Source organism: Triticum aestivum, chromosome 7B, assembly GCF_018294505.1.
Source record: "Triticum aestivum cultivar Chinese Spring chromosome 7B, IWGSC CS RefSeq v2.1, whole genome shotgun sequence".
Taxonomy (NCBI): domain Eukaryota; kingdom Viridiplantae; phylum Streptophyta; class Magnoliopsida; order Poales; family Poaceae; genus Triticum; species Triticum aestivum.
Genome location: NC_057813.1, coordinates 63347135 through 63365262, shown reverse-complemented (window position 1 = coordinate 63365262; position 18128 = coordinate 63347135). Strand labels below are relative to the sequence as shown.

At 44.4% G+C, this 18128-nt stretch overlaps 2 protein-coding genes across 2 annotated transcripts; both read left to right on the top strand.

Moving 5' to 3' along the window:
* The first annotated feature begins 1877 nt into the window (after positions 1-1877).
* LOC123162581 (deoxyuridine 5'-triphosphate nucleotidohydrolase-like) lies at positions 1878-2256 on the top strand. The gene is made up of 2 exons (XM_044580358.1): positions 1878-1986; positions 2060-2256. The coding sequence occupies exons 1-2, from the start codon at positions 1878-1880 to the stop codon at positions 2254-2256; spliced, it is 306 nt and encodes a 101-aa protein (XP_044436293.1).
* A 10707-nt stretch (positions 2257-12963) lies between these two features.
* Positions 12964-15669, top strand: LOC123157651 (glutamate receptor 2.8-like). Its single transcript, XM_044575905.1, has 5 exons — positions 12964-13048; positions 13315-13826; positions 13950-14262; positions 14378-14790; positions 14899-15669. Exons 1-5 carry the CDS (start codon positions 12964-12966, stop codon positions 15388-15390), a joined length of 1815 nt encoding a protein of 604 aa, XP_044431840.1. The 3' UTR covers positions 15391-15669.
* Positions 15670-18128: the final 2459 nt, after the last annotated feature.

The following is an 18128-nucleotide window of genomic DNA, read 5'->3' as shown; positions in this document are numbered from 1 at the left end:
CATTCTGCTTATCAGAGCATGGACTAACATGACACAGTGTGTTTCCTTTCGCCTGTCGTCGCTGTCGGTAGTGAAAATTCGATGCCAAATCACACCTGATGGCTGATGTAGTGTCTGCACTAGGAAATGAAATTCTAAAGTGACGATTTGTTTATCTTGACTGTATGATTGCTGGACATGACAACATTGTCTTGTTTGTATCCTGTGTGAGCGGAAGAAGAGGCACAACCAACTGAAGACCGTGCTATGCGGGCAGTGCAAGCTGCTGTCGCACGGAAGGTGTTTGACAAAATGACCAAGTAAGGTAAGAGTGGCTTTCATAGTTCTAGTACTACTTGGTGTTTTTGTTTCTCTCTGTAATGTACTAATGTGAGTCTAACGATTAAATGGGAGGTGAGACGACAACGTTGCTTTGACTCAAACAAACCGTCGGCTCGGCCGCCGCCTGCTGCGACGATTGACCTCCGTAGGTCATTTTCTCGGATTTGATAGGGTTAATGTGACACACTCACCGTAGGTCATTTTCTAGGATTTGATAGGGTTAATGTGCTACTCTTATCAGGCATGTACTTTATTCTAATCAAATTTGATAGGGTTAATGTGACACAATACCTGTAGGTCATTTTCTAGGATTTGAAAATAACTGCTAGTACTTGTGTGCAGGCTGCTAATAATAGCATACTTTATTCTAATCAAAATTTCTATGCAATTCAATCCGGAAAGCCACTCTGTTAGTAATACAGAACTAGCATTTATTTAGACTGAAAATATGCACTGTAATTTAATGTGCATTTTTGCCCAGTAATGTGTATTCCTTCTCTTTTTGGTTGCCTGAATTTAAAGTGGTTTTGGACTATAATTTTCAGTAATGTGTCACTTCTAGTTTACCTGAATATTTTTGTATTCTTATCAGTTTTGCGCCCCATTCTAAAGAAGTTCAGTAAATGTGTACGTCCCATTCCGTAAATACAATATTTTACAAACCATTTAGATACAAAAACCTGATCTTTGTTTTCTTTTTCACAAGAAGCTATTTTTGGCTTACATGAAGGGATGCATGCTCTTCATCTTGCCTTTGTTTCCTTCGGCTTCTTGATTCTGAAATTTTAAGATAATTGTAAGTACTCAGTATCATGTTCTTAAGCAAAGCTACTGTTTTTGGCTTGAATTACAGTGTTTTTCTGACCTATGTACAGTGTCAATAAAATCTAAATTTCAAGATGGAGATACAGTTTTTGGTGGCATCTTACATCACAGTCGTTAGTCTTAAGATTTTAGAAAAAAACACTGTATCAGGAATACAAGTGTTTATGAAACTATTGTTGTTGGTTTAGCCAAACACTTCACAGTTTCCGAAACTACAGTTTTGTAGAAACCATAGCATTCTGATTGAGCGCACGAAAAAACACAAAAAAATTCTAGTTTATTTTACTTCCTTTTGTAGTATGAAAATCAAAAAAAAAATTATTTCTCTGCCTTTTGTACTAACGGAGAGGGAAAGTCACAAAAAAATGTTTGTTTTTAGGGTCGAGCAGTCAGTTGGTTTGTTTCTCACTCGAAAATGTTTTTGGTTTTGCGGGGTTCGATGTGTACTTTGTGCATCAGCATACACTGCTAGCTACCTGTGGAGATCAACACTAAAGAATAAACAAATCCTGGTAATTCTTTCATGTAGGATGCTTATGTCGTCTCAAAACTGTCAACCTGGCTCATAGAATGATCTTTTTATTTAGGATTCATGGTTATTTTTTCGTTTTCTTGTTATTATGCAGTACTACGAGTTCATTGTATTAAGATTCCTTACAACTTTAGGCACCTGAGCTATTTACAAAAGGAGGGGACCCAGCCTTCTTCACGGCTCGCGGCAATGTCTCCTAATGATTCGTTCGTGTAACAAGGAGGGGACCCGCCCTTCTTCACGTCTCGTGCAACAAGTAAGGACCACCCTCTGGCTATTACTATTGATTCATGTGCATGTGCTAAAAAGTAAGAAAATACCCTACTGGATTTGGACGCTGACGAGCACTAACAAGTTTTCACTTTCCCGACGTGGCCATAGGGGTGATCGACGCGGACTACCGCTGCCTGGTGGGCGTCGTGTTCTTCAACCACTCGGAGGTGGACTTCGCCGTGAAGCCTGGCGACCGCGTCGCACAGATGATCGTCCAGGTGATCGTGACGCCGGAGGTCGCCGAGGTGGAGGACCTCGATACCATCATTTGGGGAGAGGGAGGATTGGGGTCCACCAGCATCTGAACTCCGAGCCTTGGTAGATACATTTAGAGAAGTGGTATGTTTAGGCTATTGGTGGAACACTAGGAAAGGTACCCACCTTTGGTTGTGTGCGTTTACTGTTAAATGGAATCACATGATCTCTTGCAGTTGAGATGTTCAATATTGCATCCATGAATGGTGCAAGTGTTAAGATGGTCCTGTGACCTTAATTTATTTTGCAATGGACGTGTCTCTGATCTTCATCCATGAATGCTGCATCTATTTTCTATATTTTTATTCTTAATTTGTTAGTAGTAGCGTGGGGGGAAAATGTGTGCTACTAGTATTTAAGATACTAGTAGCGTGTGTTATAATAGATGCACTACTACTGTTTTGTTATTAGTAGCGCGGGCTTTAAATAGTAGTAGCGTGGGTGGCATCCGCGCTACTACTAACTTTTTAGTAGTAGCGCGGGTTGCACCCACGCTACTACTAACTTTTAGTTGTAGCGCGATACTAGTAGCGCGGGTACCCGCGCTACTAGTAGCCAATTTACCCGCGCTGCTAGTAGCCTTTTCCCTAGTAGTGTTCAATCGCTGCCACCAAGCTATATAAAGGCTTCATGATGAACTATAATATGCAAGGGATGAACAAGACTATTCCTGAGCTCTTCACGATGCTAAAGGCTGCGGAGGTAGAAATCAAGAAGGAGCATCAAGTGTTGATGGTCAACAAGACCACTAGTTTCAAGAAAAAGGGCAAAGGGAAGAAGGGGAACTTCAAGAAGAACGGCAAGAAAGTTGCTGCTCATGAGAAGAAACCCAAGTCTGGACCTAAGCTTGAAACTAAGTGCTTCTACTGCAAAGGAACTGGTCACTGGAAGCGGAACTGCCCCAAGTATTTGGCGGATAAGAAGGATGGCAAAGTGAAAGGTATATTTGATATACATGTTATTGATGTGTACCTTAATAATGCTCGTAGTAGCGCCTGGATATTTGATATTGGTTCTGTTGCTCATATTTGCAACTCAAAACAGGGGTTACAGATTAAATGAAGATTGGCTAAGGATGAGGTGATGATGCGCGTGGGAAATGGTTCCAAGGTCGATGTGATCGCCGTCGGCACACTACCTCTACATCTACCTTCGGGATTAATTTTAGACCCGAATAATTGTTATTTGGTGCCACCGTTGAGCATGAACATTATATCTGGATCTTGTTTGATGTGAGACGGTTATTCATTTAAATCAGAAAATAATGGTTGTTCTATTTATATGAGTAATATCTTTTATGGTCATGCACCCTTGCTGAGTGGTCTATTTTTGTTGAATCTCGATAGTGATAATACACATATTCATAATATTGAAGCCAAAAGATGCAAAGTTGATAATGATAGTGCAACTTATTTGTGGCACTATCATTTGGGTCATATCGGTATAAAGCACATGAAGAAACTCCATGCTGATGGATTTTTGGAATCACTTGATTATGAATCACTTGGTGCTCACGAACCGTGCCTCATGGGCAAGATGACTAAAACCCCGTTCTCTGAAACAATGAAACGAGCTACTAACTTATTGGAAATAATACATATAGATGTATGCGGTCCAACGAGTGTTGAGGCTCGTGGCGGGTATCGTTATTTTCTTACATTCACAAATGATTTGAGCAGATATGGGTATATCTACTTAATGAAGCATAAGTCTGAAACATTTGAAAAGTTCAAAGAATTTCAAAGTGGAGTGGAAAATTATCGTAACAAGAAAATAAAGTTTCTACGATCTGATCGTGGAGGAGAATATTTGAGTTACGAGTTCGGTCTTCCTTTGAAACAACGTGGAATAGTTTCACAGCTTACACCACCTAGAACACCACAGCAAAATGGTGTGTCTGAACTTCGTAACCGTACTTTACTGGATATGGTGCGATCTATGATGTCTCTTACTGATTTACCGCTATCATTTTGGGGTTATGGTTTAGAGACGGCTGCATTCACTTTAATAGGGCACCATCAAAATCCGTTGAGACGACGCCTTATGAACTGTGGTTTGGCAAGAAACCAAAGTTGTCATTTCTTAAAGTTTGGGGTTGTGATGCTTATGTGAAAAAACTTCAACCTGATAAGCTCGAACCCAAATCGGAGAAGTGCGTCTTCATAGGATACCCAAAGGAAACTCTTGGGTACACCTTCTATCACAGATCCGAAGGCAAGATCTTTGTTGCTAAAAATGGATCCTTCTAGAGAAGGAGTTTCTCTCGAAAGAAGTGAGTGGGAGGAAAGTAGAACTTGATGAGGTAACTGTACCTGCTCCCTTATTTGAAAGTAGTTCATCACAGAAATATGTTCCTGTGACTACTACACCAATTAGTGAGGAAGCTAATGATGATGATCATGAAACTTCAGATCAAGTTACTACCGAACCTCGTAGGTCTTCCAAAGTAAGATCCACACTAGATTGGTATGGTAATCCTGTTCTAGAAGTCATGTAAAGATACCATGGTGAATCTATGAACTATGAGGAAGCGATGATCCCAGATTCCGCGAAATGGCTTGAGGCCATGAAATCTGAGATGGGATCCATGTATGAGAACAAAGTGTGGACTTTGGTGGATTTGCCCAATGATCAGCAAGCCATAGAAAATAAATGGATCTTCAAGAAGAAGACCGACACTGACGGTAATGTTACTGTCTACAGAGCTCAACTTGTTGTGAAAGGTTTTTGACAAGTTCAAGGAGTTGACTACAATGAGACTTTCTCACCCGCAGCGATGCTTAAGTTTGTCTGAATCATGTTAGCGATTGCCGCATTTTATGATTATGAAATTTGGCAGATGGATGTCAAAACTGCATTCCTGAATGGATTTCTGGAAGAAGAGTTGTATATGATGCAACCAGAAGGTTTTCTCGATCCAAAGGGTGCTAACAAAGTATGCAAGCTCCAGCGATCCATTTATGGACTGGTGCAAGCCTCTCGGAGTTGGAATAACGCTTTGATAGTGTGATCAAAGTATATGGTTTTATACAGACTTTTGGAGAAGCCTGTATTTACAAGAAAGTGAGTGGGAGCTCTGTAGCATTTCTAATATTATATGTAGATGACATATTATTGATTGGAAATGATATAGAATTTCTGTATAGCATAAAGGGATACCTGAATAAGAGTTTTTCGATGAAAGACCTCGGAGAAGTTGCTTACATATTGGGCATCAAGATCTATAGAGATAGATCAAGACGCTTAATTGAACTTTCACAAAGCACATACCTTGATAAAGTTTTGAAGAAGTTCAAAATGGACCAGTCAAAGAAAGGGTTCTTGCCTATGTTACAAGGTGTGAAGTTGAGTCAGACTTAAAGCCCGACCATTACAGAAGATAGAGAGAAAATGAAAGTCATTCCCTATGCTTCAGCCATATGTTCTATCATGTATGCAATGTTGTCTACCAGACCTGATGTGTGCCTTGCTATAAGCATAGCAGGGAGGTACCAAAGTAATCCCGGAGTGGAGCACTAGACAGCGGTCAAAATTATCCTTAGAGGACTAAGGAAATATTTCTCGGTTATGGAGGTGATAAAGAGTTCGTCATAAAGAGTTATGTCGATGCAAGCTTTTACACCGATCCAGATGACTCTGAGTCTCAATACATATTGAAAGTGGGAGCAATTAGCTAGAGTAGGTCCATGCAGAGCATTGTATACATAGAATATTTGCAAAATACATACGGCTCTGAATGTGACAGACCCGTTGACTAAAACTTCTCTCACGAGTAAAACATGATCACACCGTAGTACTCTTTGGGTGTTAAACACATAGCGATGTGAACTAGATTATTGACTCTAGTAAACCCTTTGGGTCTTAGTCACATGGCAATGTGAACTATGGGTGTTAATCACATACAGATGTGAACTATTGGTGTTAAATCACATGGCGATGTGAACTAGATTATTGACTCTAGTGCAAGTGGGAGACTGAAGGAAATATGCCCTAGAGGCAATAATAAAGTTGTTATTTATATATCCTTATATCATGATAAATGTTTATTATTCATGCTAGAATTGTATTAACCGGAAACTTGGTACATGTGTGAATACATACACAAAACATAGTGTCCCTAGTATGCCTCTACTTAACTAGCTCGTTAATCAAAGATGTTATATTTCCTAACCATAGACATGTGTTGTAATTTGATGAACGGGATCACATCATTAGGAGAATGATGTGATGGACATGAACCATCTGTTAGCTTAGCATTATGATCGTTACAGTTTCATTGCTACTGCTCTCTTCATGACTTATACACGTTCCTCAGACTATGAGATTATGCAACTCCTGAATACCGGAGAAACACTTTGTGTGCTACCAAACATCAAAACGTAAAAGGGTGATTATAAAGGTGCTGTACAGGTGTCTCCGAAGGTGTTTGTTGGGTTGGCATAGATCGAGATTAGGATTTGTCACTCCTGTTTCGGAGAGGTATCTCTGGGCCCTCTCGGTAATGCTCATCATTATAAGCCTTGCAAGCAATATGACTAATGAGTTAGTTACGGGATGAAGTATTACAGAACGAGTAAAGAGACTTGCCGGTAACGAGATTGAACTAGGTATGATGATACTGACGATCGAATCTCGGGCAAGTAACATACCGGTGACAAAGGGAACAACGTATGTTGTTATGCGGTTTGACCGATAAAGATCTTCATAGAATATGTAGGAGCCAATATGAGCATCCAGGCTCTGCTATTGGTTATTGACTGGAGATGTGTCTCGGTCATGTCTACATAGTTCTCGAACCCGTAAGGTCCGCACGCTTAACGTTCGATGATGATAAGTATTATGAGTTATGTGTTTTTGATGAACGAAGTTTGTTCGGAGTCCCGGATGAGATCACAGACGTAACGAGGAGTCTCGAAATGGTCGAGACATAAAGATTGACATATTGGACGGCTATATTCGGACACCGGAAGTGTTCCGGAAAGTTTCGGGTAAAACCGGAGTGCCAGAGGGGTTACCGGAACCCCCCGGGGGAACTAATGGGCCACATGGGACTTGGTGGAGAGAGAGAGAGGGGCGGCCAGGGCAGGCCGCGTGCCCCCTCCCCCTTGGGTCCGAATTGGACTAGGGAAGGGGGGCCCTTTCCTTCTCCCTCTCCCTCTCCTTCCTTCCCCCTCTCCCCCTCTTGGTGGAATCCTACTAGGACTAGTAGTCCTAGTAGGACTCCCCTCTTGGTGGTGGTGGGGGGGGGGCTCCCTAGGGGCCGACCGACCTCCCCCTTGCTCCTTTATATACGGGGGCAGGAGGGCACCCTAAAACACACAAGTTTCTCTCCCAACTATGTGCGGTGCCCCCCTCCACAGTTACACACCCCGATCATACCATCGTAGTGCTTAGGCGAAGCCCTGCGTCGGTAGCATCATCATCACCGTCGCCATGCCGTCGTGCTAAAGGAACTCACCCTCATCCTCAACTGGATCAAGAGCACGAGGGACGTCATCGAGCTGAACGTGTGCTGAACGCGGAGGTGTCGTACGTTCGGTACTTGATCGGTTGGATCACGAAGAAGTTCAACTACATCAACCGCGTTATTGAAACGCTTCCGCTTTTGGTCTACAAGGGTACGTGGACACACTCTCCCCTCTCGTTGATATGCATCACCTAGATAGATCTTGCATGACCGTAGGATTTTTTTTTGAAATTACCGCGTTCCCCAACATCAAGGTGGCTTTGGTGTGATTTCCTCGAAGAGCATGAATATCGCCCTTCTCGCCAAGTGGTTGTGGCGCATTGAGACCGGTGCCAGTGGGCTATGGTTGGATGTAATCCGCGCAAAGTATTTGCGTGGGCAACCACTCGCCTTCGCCCCCAAGGTGGGGGGGGGGGGTGGTCCTAGTTCTGGCAGTCAATTATTCAACTGCTACCGGTCCTTCGGATAGGCACAAAAATTGTTGTGGGCTCGAGTTCTAATTCATTATGCTGGCTGGATCGATGGACGGGAACTAGACCGTTCGCAGAAAGGTTCTATGCCCTATTCTCGATCTGCCCCACCCACAGCTCTCGGTGGAAGCAGCCCTTCAGGACCTTGGCTCATCTCCTTTTGTCGCACCTTTGGGGATCTTGAGTGACCGCAGTGGGACGAGCTTTTGGAATGCATAGCTTTGCACAACCTCTCGACCAAATCTGATTCCATGACCTGTCACCTTGAGCCGAGTGGTTCATTCTTGACTAAGTCCCTATATCGGGCAATATTGCCGACTCCGGGTCCAAATGAACTTACGGTTCTTTGGGAAATCAAGCTACCACTGAAGATACATATCTTCATGTGGCAATGGGTCCGTGGCCGTCTGCCCTCGGGCACGGAGGTCCAGAAGCGGAATGGCCCGGGTGATGGCCTTTGTCCTGTCTGTGGCGTCCCGGAAGACTCTAACCACATCTTCTTTCGATGCCCGTCGGCGCGTTTCTTATGCTTTCCGGACATCGTGGGTGGATCTTGGTGCCATGATGACCTCCCTGACCTATTTAGGGAGGTCTTAGATTCCCCGCCTATTAGTAGGCTGTCTCTTTGGGTCACGGTAGGCACCCTGGCATGGACCCTCTGGAATTGCCGCAATAAATTAGTGATCGAGCACGTCATTCCTTGCCGTGTCACTGGCGTTGTCTTTAAAATGTGTGGATTTCTATAGCTCGTGGAGACCACTTAGCAAGCGGCGCGACCGTGGCTACATCGACTCCATCGTCGCCGATCTTCGTTCTACGACTGCCGCGATGTCCCCGCCGTCTCCACCACCGCCGCCGGAGCCTCACTAGAGTTCCATTCCTTGTAGTTGGGGCTTGTTTTGGTTGTGCCCCTAGCCGTACCTCCTTTATTTGCTTTGCTTTCTGTACTTTGCACTATGCTACCCTTTGTTGTTGGATGCTTGGCGGTTCTGCTTTATATATAAAGCGGGAGAAACCCTTTTTCGTTTGGTTGCAAGGATTAGACTATTTTTAGTCCTAGGGACTAAAGAAAAAAGACCCTTCAGTAAAGTCTTTTTCTAGTCCCTTAAGAAAAAGTCCCTCCTATTTGATTACACAGGGACTAAAAGAGACTTTTTCTAATCTAATCCCTGTAACCCAGCACCCCGTGAGATTGAGATATCACATACCACATCCAATTCCCGCGTACCAGCAAAAGACTATGCATACGGCAATATTTAACGTCATGTGGCCGTTGGAATCATTTGGGCGGTTGACGCAACAACTTAATTTTTTTTTTGCGGGTAACAACTTAAGCATTGACATTGATCATGTTGTTGCGTCTAGCGATGGAGGAAGAACGGATCAACAGTCGGATGGTTTTGTACGCCCAGGAAATTTCGCCGTCGCGTGGCGAGCGATGTACACGACGGCTATGTTTCACCTCGCTCGCCACGCGGCACGCATCAACATATATGTACACGACGGACCGGCAACTCGATCAGCAAGCAAGTTACACCGAATCAGTACGTAGCGAGAACTCAACCGCGCGCGCACTCTCATGGCGGGGCCGGCAGCTGTGCTCGTGCTCCTCTCTTTGCTCGCGCTCTGGAGCTGCGCCGTCGCCGTTGCACCGCTGCCTGGGGCGGTGGTGCCGGCGCCGGTGCGGGTGGGCGTGGTGCTGGACCTGACGAGCGCCGTGGGGAGGGAGAGGCGCGCCTGCATTTCCAGGGCGTTGGACGACTTCCATGCCGCTCACGCCGGCTCCGGCTCCGCACGGGTCGAGCTGCGTGTGCGGGGCTCGCGCGGGGATCTCGCCACGGCCGCACACGCTGGTAAGTTTAAACCTCCTTTTTCGGTTTATAGGACTTATTTCAATTTTTTTTGTTTTTTCAATTTAAATGGCCCATCTTCATTTCATTTTTAATTTTCGAGGCGCATTAAATCTCTGCATGCAAGAATTAAAAAGAAACACACCAATGCATGTAATATTCCTATTCATCTACTCCCTCTGTTTCTAAATATTTGTTTTTTTAGAGATTTTAAATGGACTATCACATACAGATGTATATAGACATATTTTAGAGTGTAGATTCATTCATTTTGCTCCGTATATAGTCACTTGTTAAAATATATAGAAAGACAAATATATAGGAACAGAGGGAGTAGTGGCCAAGCATGCATGCACTGCAATTAATCCAAATTAATGCATGAGTTTAATTTAAGTAGTTTTGTAAAGTATGAGATACATTTTTCCACACACAAAATGCTTTGGTTGATGAGATTTCAGATTTGAGCCCTATAAACCGAAAAGGAGGAAGTATCTCCTTTGCATCATTTACATCTTGATAATACGAGCTTAATTTAAGCATGACATACTTGTTTCATGCGACAATTGCACTTCCGGACAAGGGCCTTAAATGTGCTGAAATGATAAAAATCTGAATGTCAGTTTTTTACGAACGTTTTTTATGGAGAATGAGGAGGGGGAGGGGGGGGGGGGGTGATAGGGAGGGTTGTCTGACCTTGGCGGCAACTGAGGCCAGTGAGTACCGCGACAACTCCAAGATTAGAGGGATTCACTAGGGGTGTGTTTGGTTCGGGAACGAAGTGGAATGGAATGTCATGGTTTCGTGACATTCCATTCCACTAGAATGGGTTGATTCCGTTCCTACGTTTGGTTGGGCAAGTAGGTATAATGGAACGGTTCCATTTCAGTGTTTAGTTAGAAATAAAGTAATGGAAGGCATTTGATGTCACATATATGCATGATTGTCATTAGTCTTTGTATTTATAACACATAATAAAAAGTGCCAAACAAAATACTAGTTATTCACTCATATAGTACATGTCAAAAATCTGTCAAAAAACTAGCCTAAAAACTGTCAAAATACAAGTTATGCATTCATATTCATGTCAAAATGCAAAGCCTCCATCCATATATATGTCAAAAGATATGTCAAAATACTAGCCATTTACACAAAATCATGCTGCTGTGATTAGGAAAATCTACCAAGTTTCAGAACACAATAATACGTATTCCCGAATCGATTCAGTAGTTGATTGTCGCTGCTTGCCCAACTGTGGCACATAGATAAGGGATTAGCACTGCAGCCGGAGCTGGCAGTCACTGGCCGACACCACAAAGTCGCTACTGAGGGACAGCAACGAGTTCACCAGCACATAGCTTGCTTGCGAGGTGCAGCCGCTTACCGCGATCCAGTTTCAGCTCACGAAGATCCGCAGCGACCCGACATGGAGCATCGCCAGAGATCCACAGCAGCTCGACATGGAGATCTGCAGCCACCCGACGCGGAGCTGATAGGTGATGGAGATGCATCGCCAGAGAGGGATGGAAGAGGAGAGGCGGCGCACTAGTGGGAGAGACGGGTGGCGCAGATGGAGAGATAGAAGAGGGAGTGGCGGCGGCGCGGTTGCGGGAGTCGCAGGGGGAGAAGAAAGACGCGAGGCCGAGCCGTTCCGTGTGATTCCTTGGAATCGGAGGTACGAGCGTATTCCAGATCTTAGGGGAATATTCCACTCAGGGGGAATGGGTGGGTTCTAGCGCTTCGCTACTACCGAACACGGAAACGCGGGGCAGGCATGGGATGGACCCGTTACGTTCCATCCGGTGACCAGAACCAAACACACCCTAGGGCACTGACCAAATATAGATCCTGTGGAATAGGGAATATGGAGCGTTGCGATGGTGGAGCTAATGAGAGGAGGTGAAGTAGGGGAGGAGAAAGAATGAATGGATGTGGTCTTGGAGAGAAGGAATGAAGGATAACATGAGAAAGAAGCAATCAGACGAGGAGAGGGAGGAAGGTCGGACTCTGGTGCTTGATCTCTTAGGGCCTCTTTGGTTATAGATTGCGGAGCACTTCATTCTTTGGGAATTTTTCTAGTGGAGTATGTTTTGGTTTCTAAAGTCAGAAGATTTATGTTTTATGGCCTACTTTGTACTCCCTCGTCCAGAATTACTTATCGCAGAAATAAATGCATCTAGATGTATTTTAGTTCTAAATATATTTATTTTTATTTATTTCCGTGACAAGTAATTTGGGACGGACGGAGTATGTAGTATCATAGGAGAATTTCCATCGAGTACAACCTCACGATTTTTATTATTTGTTTCTATGACAACCATGGCATGCACCTACCTATACGAAAAATTCCTGCATTTTCCCTGCAACCAAATAATTTCTTAAATTTTACAAAGGGATATAATTGAGTCGTGATGTTGATTCCTCCACACAACAATTTGTTAACGTGTAGCATGCAGCAAGAGGAAGAAAAAACCGAGTAGAACCATTGGGAGTTAATCTGAAATCCATAACCAGTAGTTTTTTTGGAGTTAATCCGAAATCCATAATCCTTTTCTAAAAAAAAATCCGAAATCCATAAACAGTATTTTTTTAGTTTTTTTAGTATTTTTTTAGTTAATCCAAAATCCGTAAACAGTTCGGCCAGTGCAAAGCCGGCCCGTGCAACGCACCAATCTAGGGCCCAGGCCCAAACACCCACTCGCTTCCCAGCCGCTCTCTCGGCTCCTCGCAAAGCAACGCGCTCCGTCCGTCCAGCTCCAGCCGCCATAACCCCAGCACCGGCGGCCGTCGCCGGCCTCCGGCCGGCGGCGCACACGGCAGGACATCGCCTCAATGTCCGTCACGCTGTTCCCGCCCAGCGCCGATATGCGGAGTCCTTCCTCCGTCTGCGGCCCTACCACCACTCGGATGACCATGGGCGATGTCCGTACCAACCCACTGCCGCTCTGATCTATGTTGATCCAGTGCGCTGCCATGGCCTCCATCTTCGCTGCAGCTAGCGCCCATGCCCCCTTCGCTCTCGCCCACAAGGTATTTTTTCTTGCTTCTCCACTGGCTGGTACAGAGCGGCAGGCCCAAAGTTTCTCTTCAGTTATTTTTGTAGGTGCCGAAGTTAGGAAATCAGACCAGGATCCCTGAGCAGATGCACGACACACCTAGTGCCTCACGTTGCATACGAATCTTCAATGAATGATGCAAAAAACGTTGATGAATATTGCAAAAACCTTTGATGAATAAGAATAATGCATCAATAGACATATAGTATTGTTTTTAGATTATATGTTATTTGCTTGTCTAATTTTGTGACCTGTATGTGTTTCGCAGCCGAGGACCTGATCAAGAATGGGCAAGTGCAGGCCATCATATGGGGCCCTGGGACACTGGGCAAATCAGATTACGCCACACACCTAGGCCGCCGCCGCAACCATGTTCCGGTTCTCTCCTTCTCTGGTGTTTCTCCAGCATTGTGTGCCTTCTGGATAGAAGATCCTGTAGCAGCCTCAGGAGGCCATGCCACGTTTGGATTTACACTTGGAAGTGACACTATAACCTTTCCTAGTCCGAGAACAGGCAGAAGAATTAGTAGAAAACTAGGTACAAGGAAATCAAGGAAGAAATGCAGAGGTAAGACGGGGCTTAAGATTGCCGTGCCGCTGAAACTGGGCTTTCAAGTTTTTGTGAACGTTATTGATCCTGTTTCCAAGAAACAAAACGTCACTGGCTACAGCATTGATATCTTTGAGGCTGCTATGAGGAATTTGCATCCTCGTCCGTGCTATAATTTTTTCGTCTTCCGTGGTACTTATGATGAGCTAGTAGGCAATGTGTCTTTCGGGGTAAGGCTTATCCTACACTAGTTTCATCTCATCCTTATACGAGTATTATTTTGTCAACATTGTAATTTCTTGTAGTACCTAAATACCTTTTCATCTGTGCTAATTTTCATCTATCCTAAACAGGTGTATGACGGTGCAGTAGGCGATGTGACCATAACCGCGGAACGAGTCGCTACCACAGACTTTACAATGCCGTACACCCAGTCAGGTGTGTCTATGCTTGTGCTCGCCGAGGATGAACCGGATACAATCCGTTGGACATTTGTAAAGCCACTAAATGGGAGGCTTTGGTTTGCAACAATTGTCTTCTTCTTCTATACTGGCTTTGTTGTGTGGATGATTGAACTGCCCAAAAATCAGGAGTACCAAGGATCAAGATCGAGACAATGTAGCACTGCCCTCTACTTCATTTTCTCAACTTTGACATTTTCTCATGGTGAGTACTTAAGCTTAAACTTCCTGACAGAATTCGAGGCTTTATAATAAGTATTTTAATTAGTTTCTCATCATAGTTCTAAGATTATATAATCTTTTGGTTATTCCATGCACAGGTCCTATTATTAGAAGCCCCTTGTCAAAAATTGTTGTGGTGGTATGGTGCTTTGTGGTGCTGATTCTTGTACAAAGCTACACAGCAAGCCTATCATCCATACTGACCGCAAAGAGGCTCCGTCCTTTGATGACAGATCTAGACCAGCTCAGGAGTAGTGGTGACTTTGTAGGATACCAAGATGATTCATTTGTGCGGTCCTTCTTGGTCAGTCATAATTTCAGTGAAAGCAGGTTAAGGAACTACACAACGAAAGAAGAATATGCTGCTGCTTTGAGGATGGGTTCCAAGAATGGAGGGGTGTCAGCTATCATAGATGAGATCCCTTATTTAACTTCTTTCCTCTCTGACCGTCGGTACGAAAATGATTTTAGGATGCTTGGATCCATATACAGGACTCCTGGATTTGGCTTTGTAAGCTACTCAACCTTAATGCCTTGGTATATTCCTGATTTGTTCTTGCAGTGCTATGCTGCAATCTAGATAGAAAATAAGTTGCTGACATCGTGTTCTTATCTTCAGGCATTCCGTCTAGGTTCTCCGCTAGTGCATAATCTTTCGACTGCTATCCTGCACCTAGCAGGACGGGATGAGGGCTCACGAATCGAAAGAAAATGGTTCGGCTCAGCTTCACCTCCAATGGGTCCTAGCATGGTCCCTGACATGGACTCCACGCCTCTGACTTTCCAAAGCTTCTCCGGTCTCTTTGTCATCACAGTATCCATTTCAACTCTAATGCTGTTGATAAGCATTATAAGGTCAATTCATGCCAAATGCACTCGGTTGAGAAAGGTCGAAGATGAGTCTCGTCCGTTGCAGAATACCATGGGTGGCGACCCCAGCCCTGTTCCACAACCCTACCCTGAAGCTGGCAGTGATAATTTTGGGGCCGTCGAAGGAAGCAGCGAAAATGTTGGGGGCATAGAGCCTGACCCGGTGCAGCAGAATGGCATCCAGGATGCATCTGTGCCTCCAGGACACACTCAGATTCAGATTGAGTTGAGCAGTGTCTGAGGTGAAGGGGAGTGCCAGATGCTCGCGTGTATGTTTCTCGTCATTGAAGCAATTCTGCATTCCAAACGTTGGACTAGGTAGATTAGTTATTTCTCTCGTTCCCGCTATTTTGGAAAAGAAAAGACAGATGTTCAGTGTGCATATTCTCTTTAGATTGATAATTCTTATGCTTTTGAAGTAGTACATTCTTTAACCCCATCTGTAAATTGATGGTGATTTTAGACATAGGTATAGTCCTCAACATGTATACAAAGGTAGTATTTGTATTTTACAACTGACCCGAATGTTTGAAGTTGGAGTAGTTCATGATTTATGTACTGTCTCCTGTAATCCGAACGGAAACAATGCTGCATATGCAGTGTATCAAAAGGTTTTTTTTCATGTCCATATTTTACCGAACCTACATGGTCACAAACTTAAGGTAATCACGAGTTACAACGACGAGAATAATGAGAATATATTTGTGAAATGGTTTCAGTGATATTCCGAATAGTTTGGAAAGGAATCGAAAGCGTTTCGTGGTCACCAGAATGGTTCAGAGTTTACCGGGCAAAACCGGTTATTACCGATAAATAATATATAGGTAAAAATGTTTCCAGAGATGTTAAACTAATAATAAAAGGCTCTAATAATATTTAGGACGCTTTTAGATTTAATTAAATATCAGCGGGCCTTAAAAGACAAGTGGTGGAAGGAGAATTGGGCCACAAGGGCCCAATAGGGGGAGGCGCCCCCCCTCCTTTCCCACTTGGGAGGCTGAATTGGAGTGGGGGAGGACTCCTCCTCCCCCCTAGGCTGGCGCAAGGAGGGGAACTCCTTCCCTCTTTGTGGCGTCCCTCCCGTCGGAAATATGCCCTAGAGGCAATAATAAATTAGTTATTATCATATTTCGTTGTTCATGATAAAGATTTATTATTCATGCTAGAATTGTATTGACCAGAAACTTAAATACATGTGTGAATACATAAACAAATACTATGTCCTTAGTGAGCCTCTACTAGGCTAGCTCATTGATCAAAGATGGTTAAGCTTTCCTAACCGTAGACATGAGTTGTCATTTGATAACGGGATCACATCATTAGGAGAATGATGTGATGGACAAGACCCAACCATAAGCTTAGGATTCGATCATATCACTTGAGTTTATTGCTATAGCTTTCTTCATGTCAAGTATCTATATCTAAGACCATGAGATCATGCAACTCCCAGATACCAGAGGAATACCTTGTGTGCTATCGAACGTCACCTCGTAACTGGATGATCATAAAGATGCTCTACAGGTATCTCCAAAGGTGTCTGTTGGGTTGCATGGATCAGGACTGGAATTTGTCGCTCCGTGTGACGGAGAGATATCTCTGGGCCCTCTCGGTAATACAACATCGTAAAGAGCTTGAAAGCAATGTGGCTAATGAGTTAGTCACCAGATCTTGTATTACAAAACGACTAAAGAGACTTGTCGGTAAAGAGATTGAACTAGGTATGGAGATACCAACGATCGAATCTCGAGCAAGTAACATATGGCCGGACAAAGGGAATTGCATACGGGATTAACCCAACCGTTGGCATCGTGGTTCAACCGATTAAAGATCTTCGTGGAATATGTAGGAACCAATATGGGCATCCAGGTTCCGGTATTGGTTACTGACCTGAGAGGTGTCTCGGTCATGTCTACATGATTCTCGAACCCGTAGGGTCCGCACGCTTAACGTTCGGTGACGCTGGAGTAATATTGGGATATGCATGTTGGTGACGAACGTTGTTCGGAGTCCCGGATGGGATCCGGGGCGTCACAAGGAGCTTCGAAATGGTCTGGAGGTAAAGATTTATATATGGAAAGTTGTATTCAGGGTTTCGAAGAAAGTTTCCGTTCTTTCGGGATTGTACCGGGAAGCTTCCAGAAGGTTCCGTAAACTTCCAGAGGAGTCCGAAAGTCCACCAAGGGTTCCACCACGTCCCAAGGGTCAGCATGGGTTGACGGGAGGCACAAGTCCCTCACGGCCCTGTGTCTTGGGAGAGGTGGAAAGTCCACCTTTGTATGGAAAAGGAGGGAATTGGACTAGGAGTCTAACTCGTCCCCCTTGGTGCACCCCTAGGGCTTGGAGGGCTGGCCAACACAAGCCCTTGGCCCCCCTCTCCCTCCCATTACTTTGTAACTCCTCTGTCTTCGTTGTTTCAGTAGCGCTCGACGTAGCCCTGCCGGAATCACTCCACCACCATCACCGTCACACCGTCGTGCTACAGGCAATCCCATCTACTTCCCCTCCCTCGCTTGCTGGATCAAGGAGGAGGAGACGTCGTCGAGCCATACGTGTGCTGAATGCGGAGGTGCCGTTCGTTTGATACTTCATCGATTTGGATCGTGATTGGATCGTGATGAGTACGACTACATAGACCGCGTGATATATGCTTCGCTTAACGGTCTACGAAGGTACGTATACACACTCTCACCTCTCTTTGTTATGCTTCTCTTAGATATATCTTGGGTGTTCGTAGGAATATTTTTGATTTTCATGCAACGTTCCCCAATAGTGGCATCATGAGCTAGGTCTATGCGTAGATGTATATGCACGGGTAGAACACAAAGATTTGTGGGCATTGAAGATCAAATTGTTTACCTCTCTTGTCTTATTTGGATTCGTCGGTATTGTGGGATGAAGCGGCTCGAACCAAATTTACATGTCCTCGCACATGAGACCGGTTCCACCGACTGACATGCAACTTGTTGCATAAGGTGGCTA

Excerpts from the sequence above, each read along its gene's own strand:
- LOC123162581 (XM_044580358.1), top strand. The coding sequence starts at position 1,878 with ATGATTCGTTCGTGTAACAAGGAGGGGACCCGCCCTTCTTCACGTCTC. Across the intron at positions 1,987-2,059 it reads TCATGTGCATGTGCTAAAAA|GGGTGATCGACGCGGACTAC; the intron begins GTAAGAAAATAC and ends ACGTGGCCATAG.
- LOC123157651 (XM_044575905.1), top strand. The coding sequence starts at position 12,964 with ATGGCCTCCATCTTCGCTGCAGCTAGCGCCCATGCCCCCTTCGCTCTC. Across the intron at positions 13,827-13,949 it reads TAGGCAATGTGTCTTTCGGG|GTGTATGACGGTGCAGTAGG; the intron begins GTAAGGCTTATC and ends TATCCTAAACAG. Across the intron at positions 14,263-14,377 it reads AACTTTGACATTTTCTCATG|GTCCTATTATTAGAAGCCCC; the intron begins GTGAGTACTTAA and ends TTCCATGCACAG.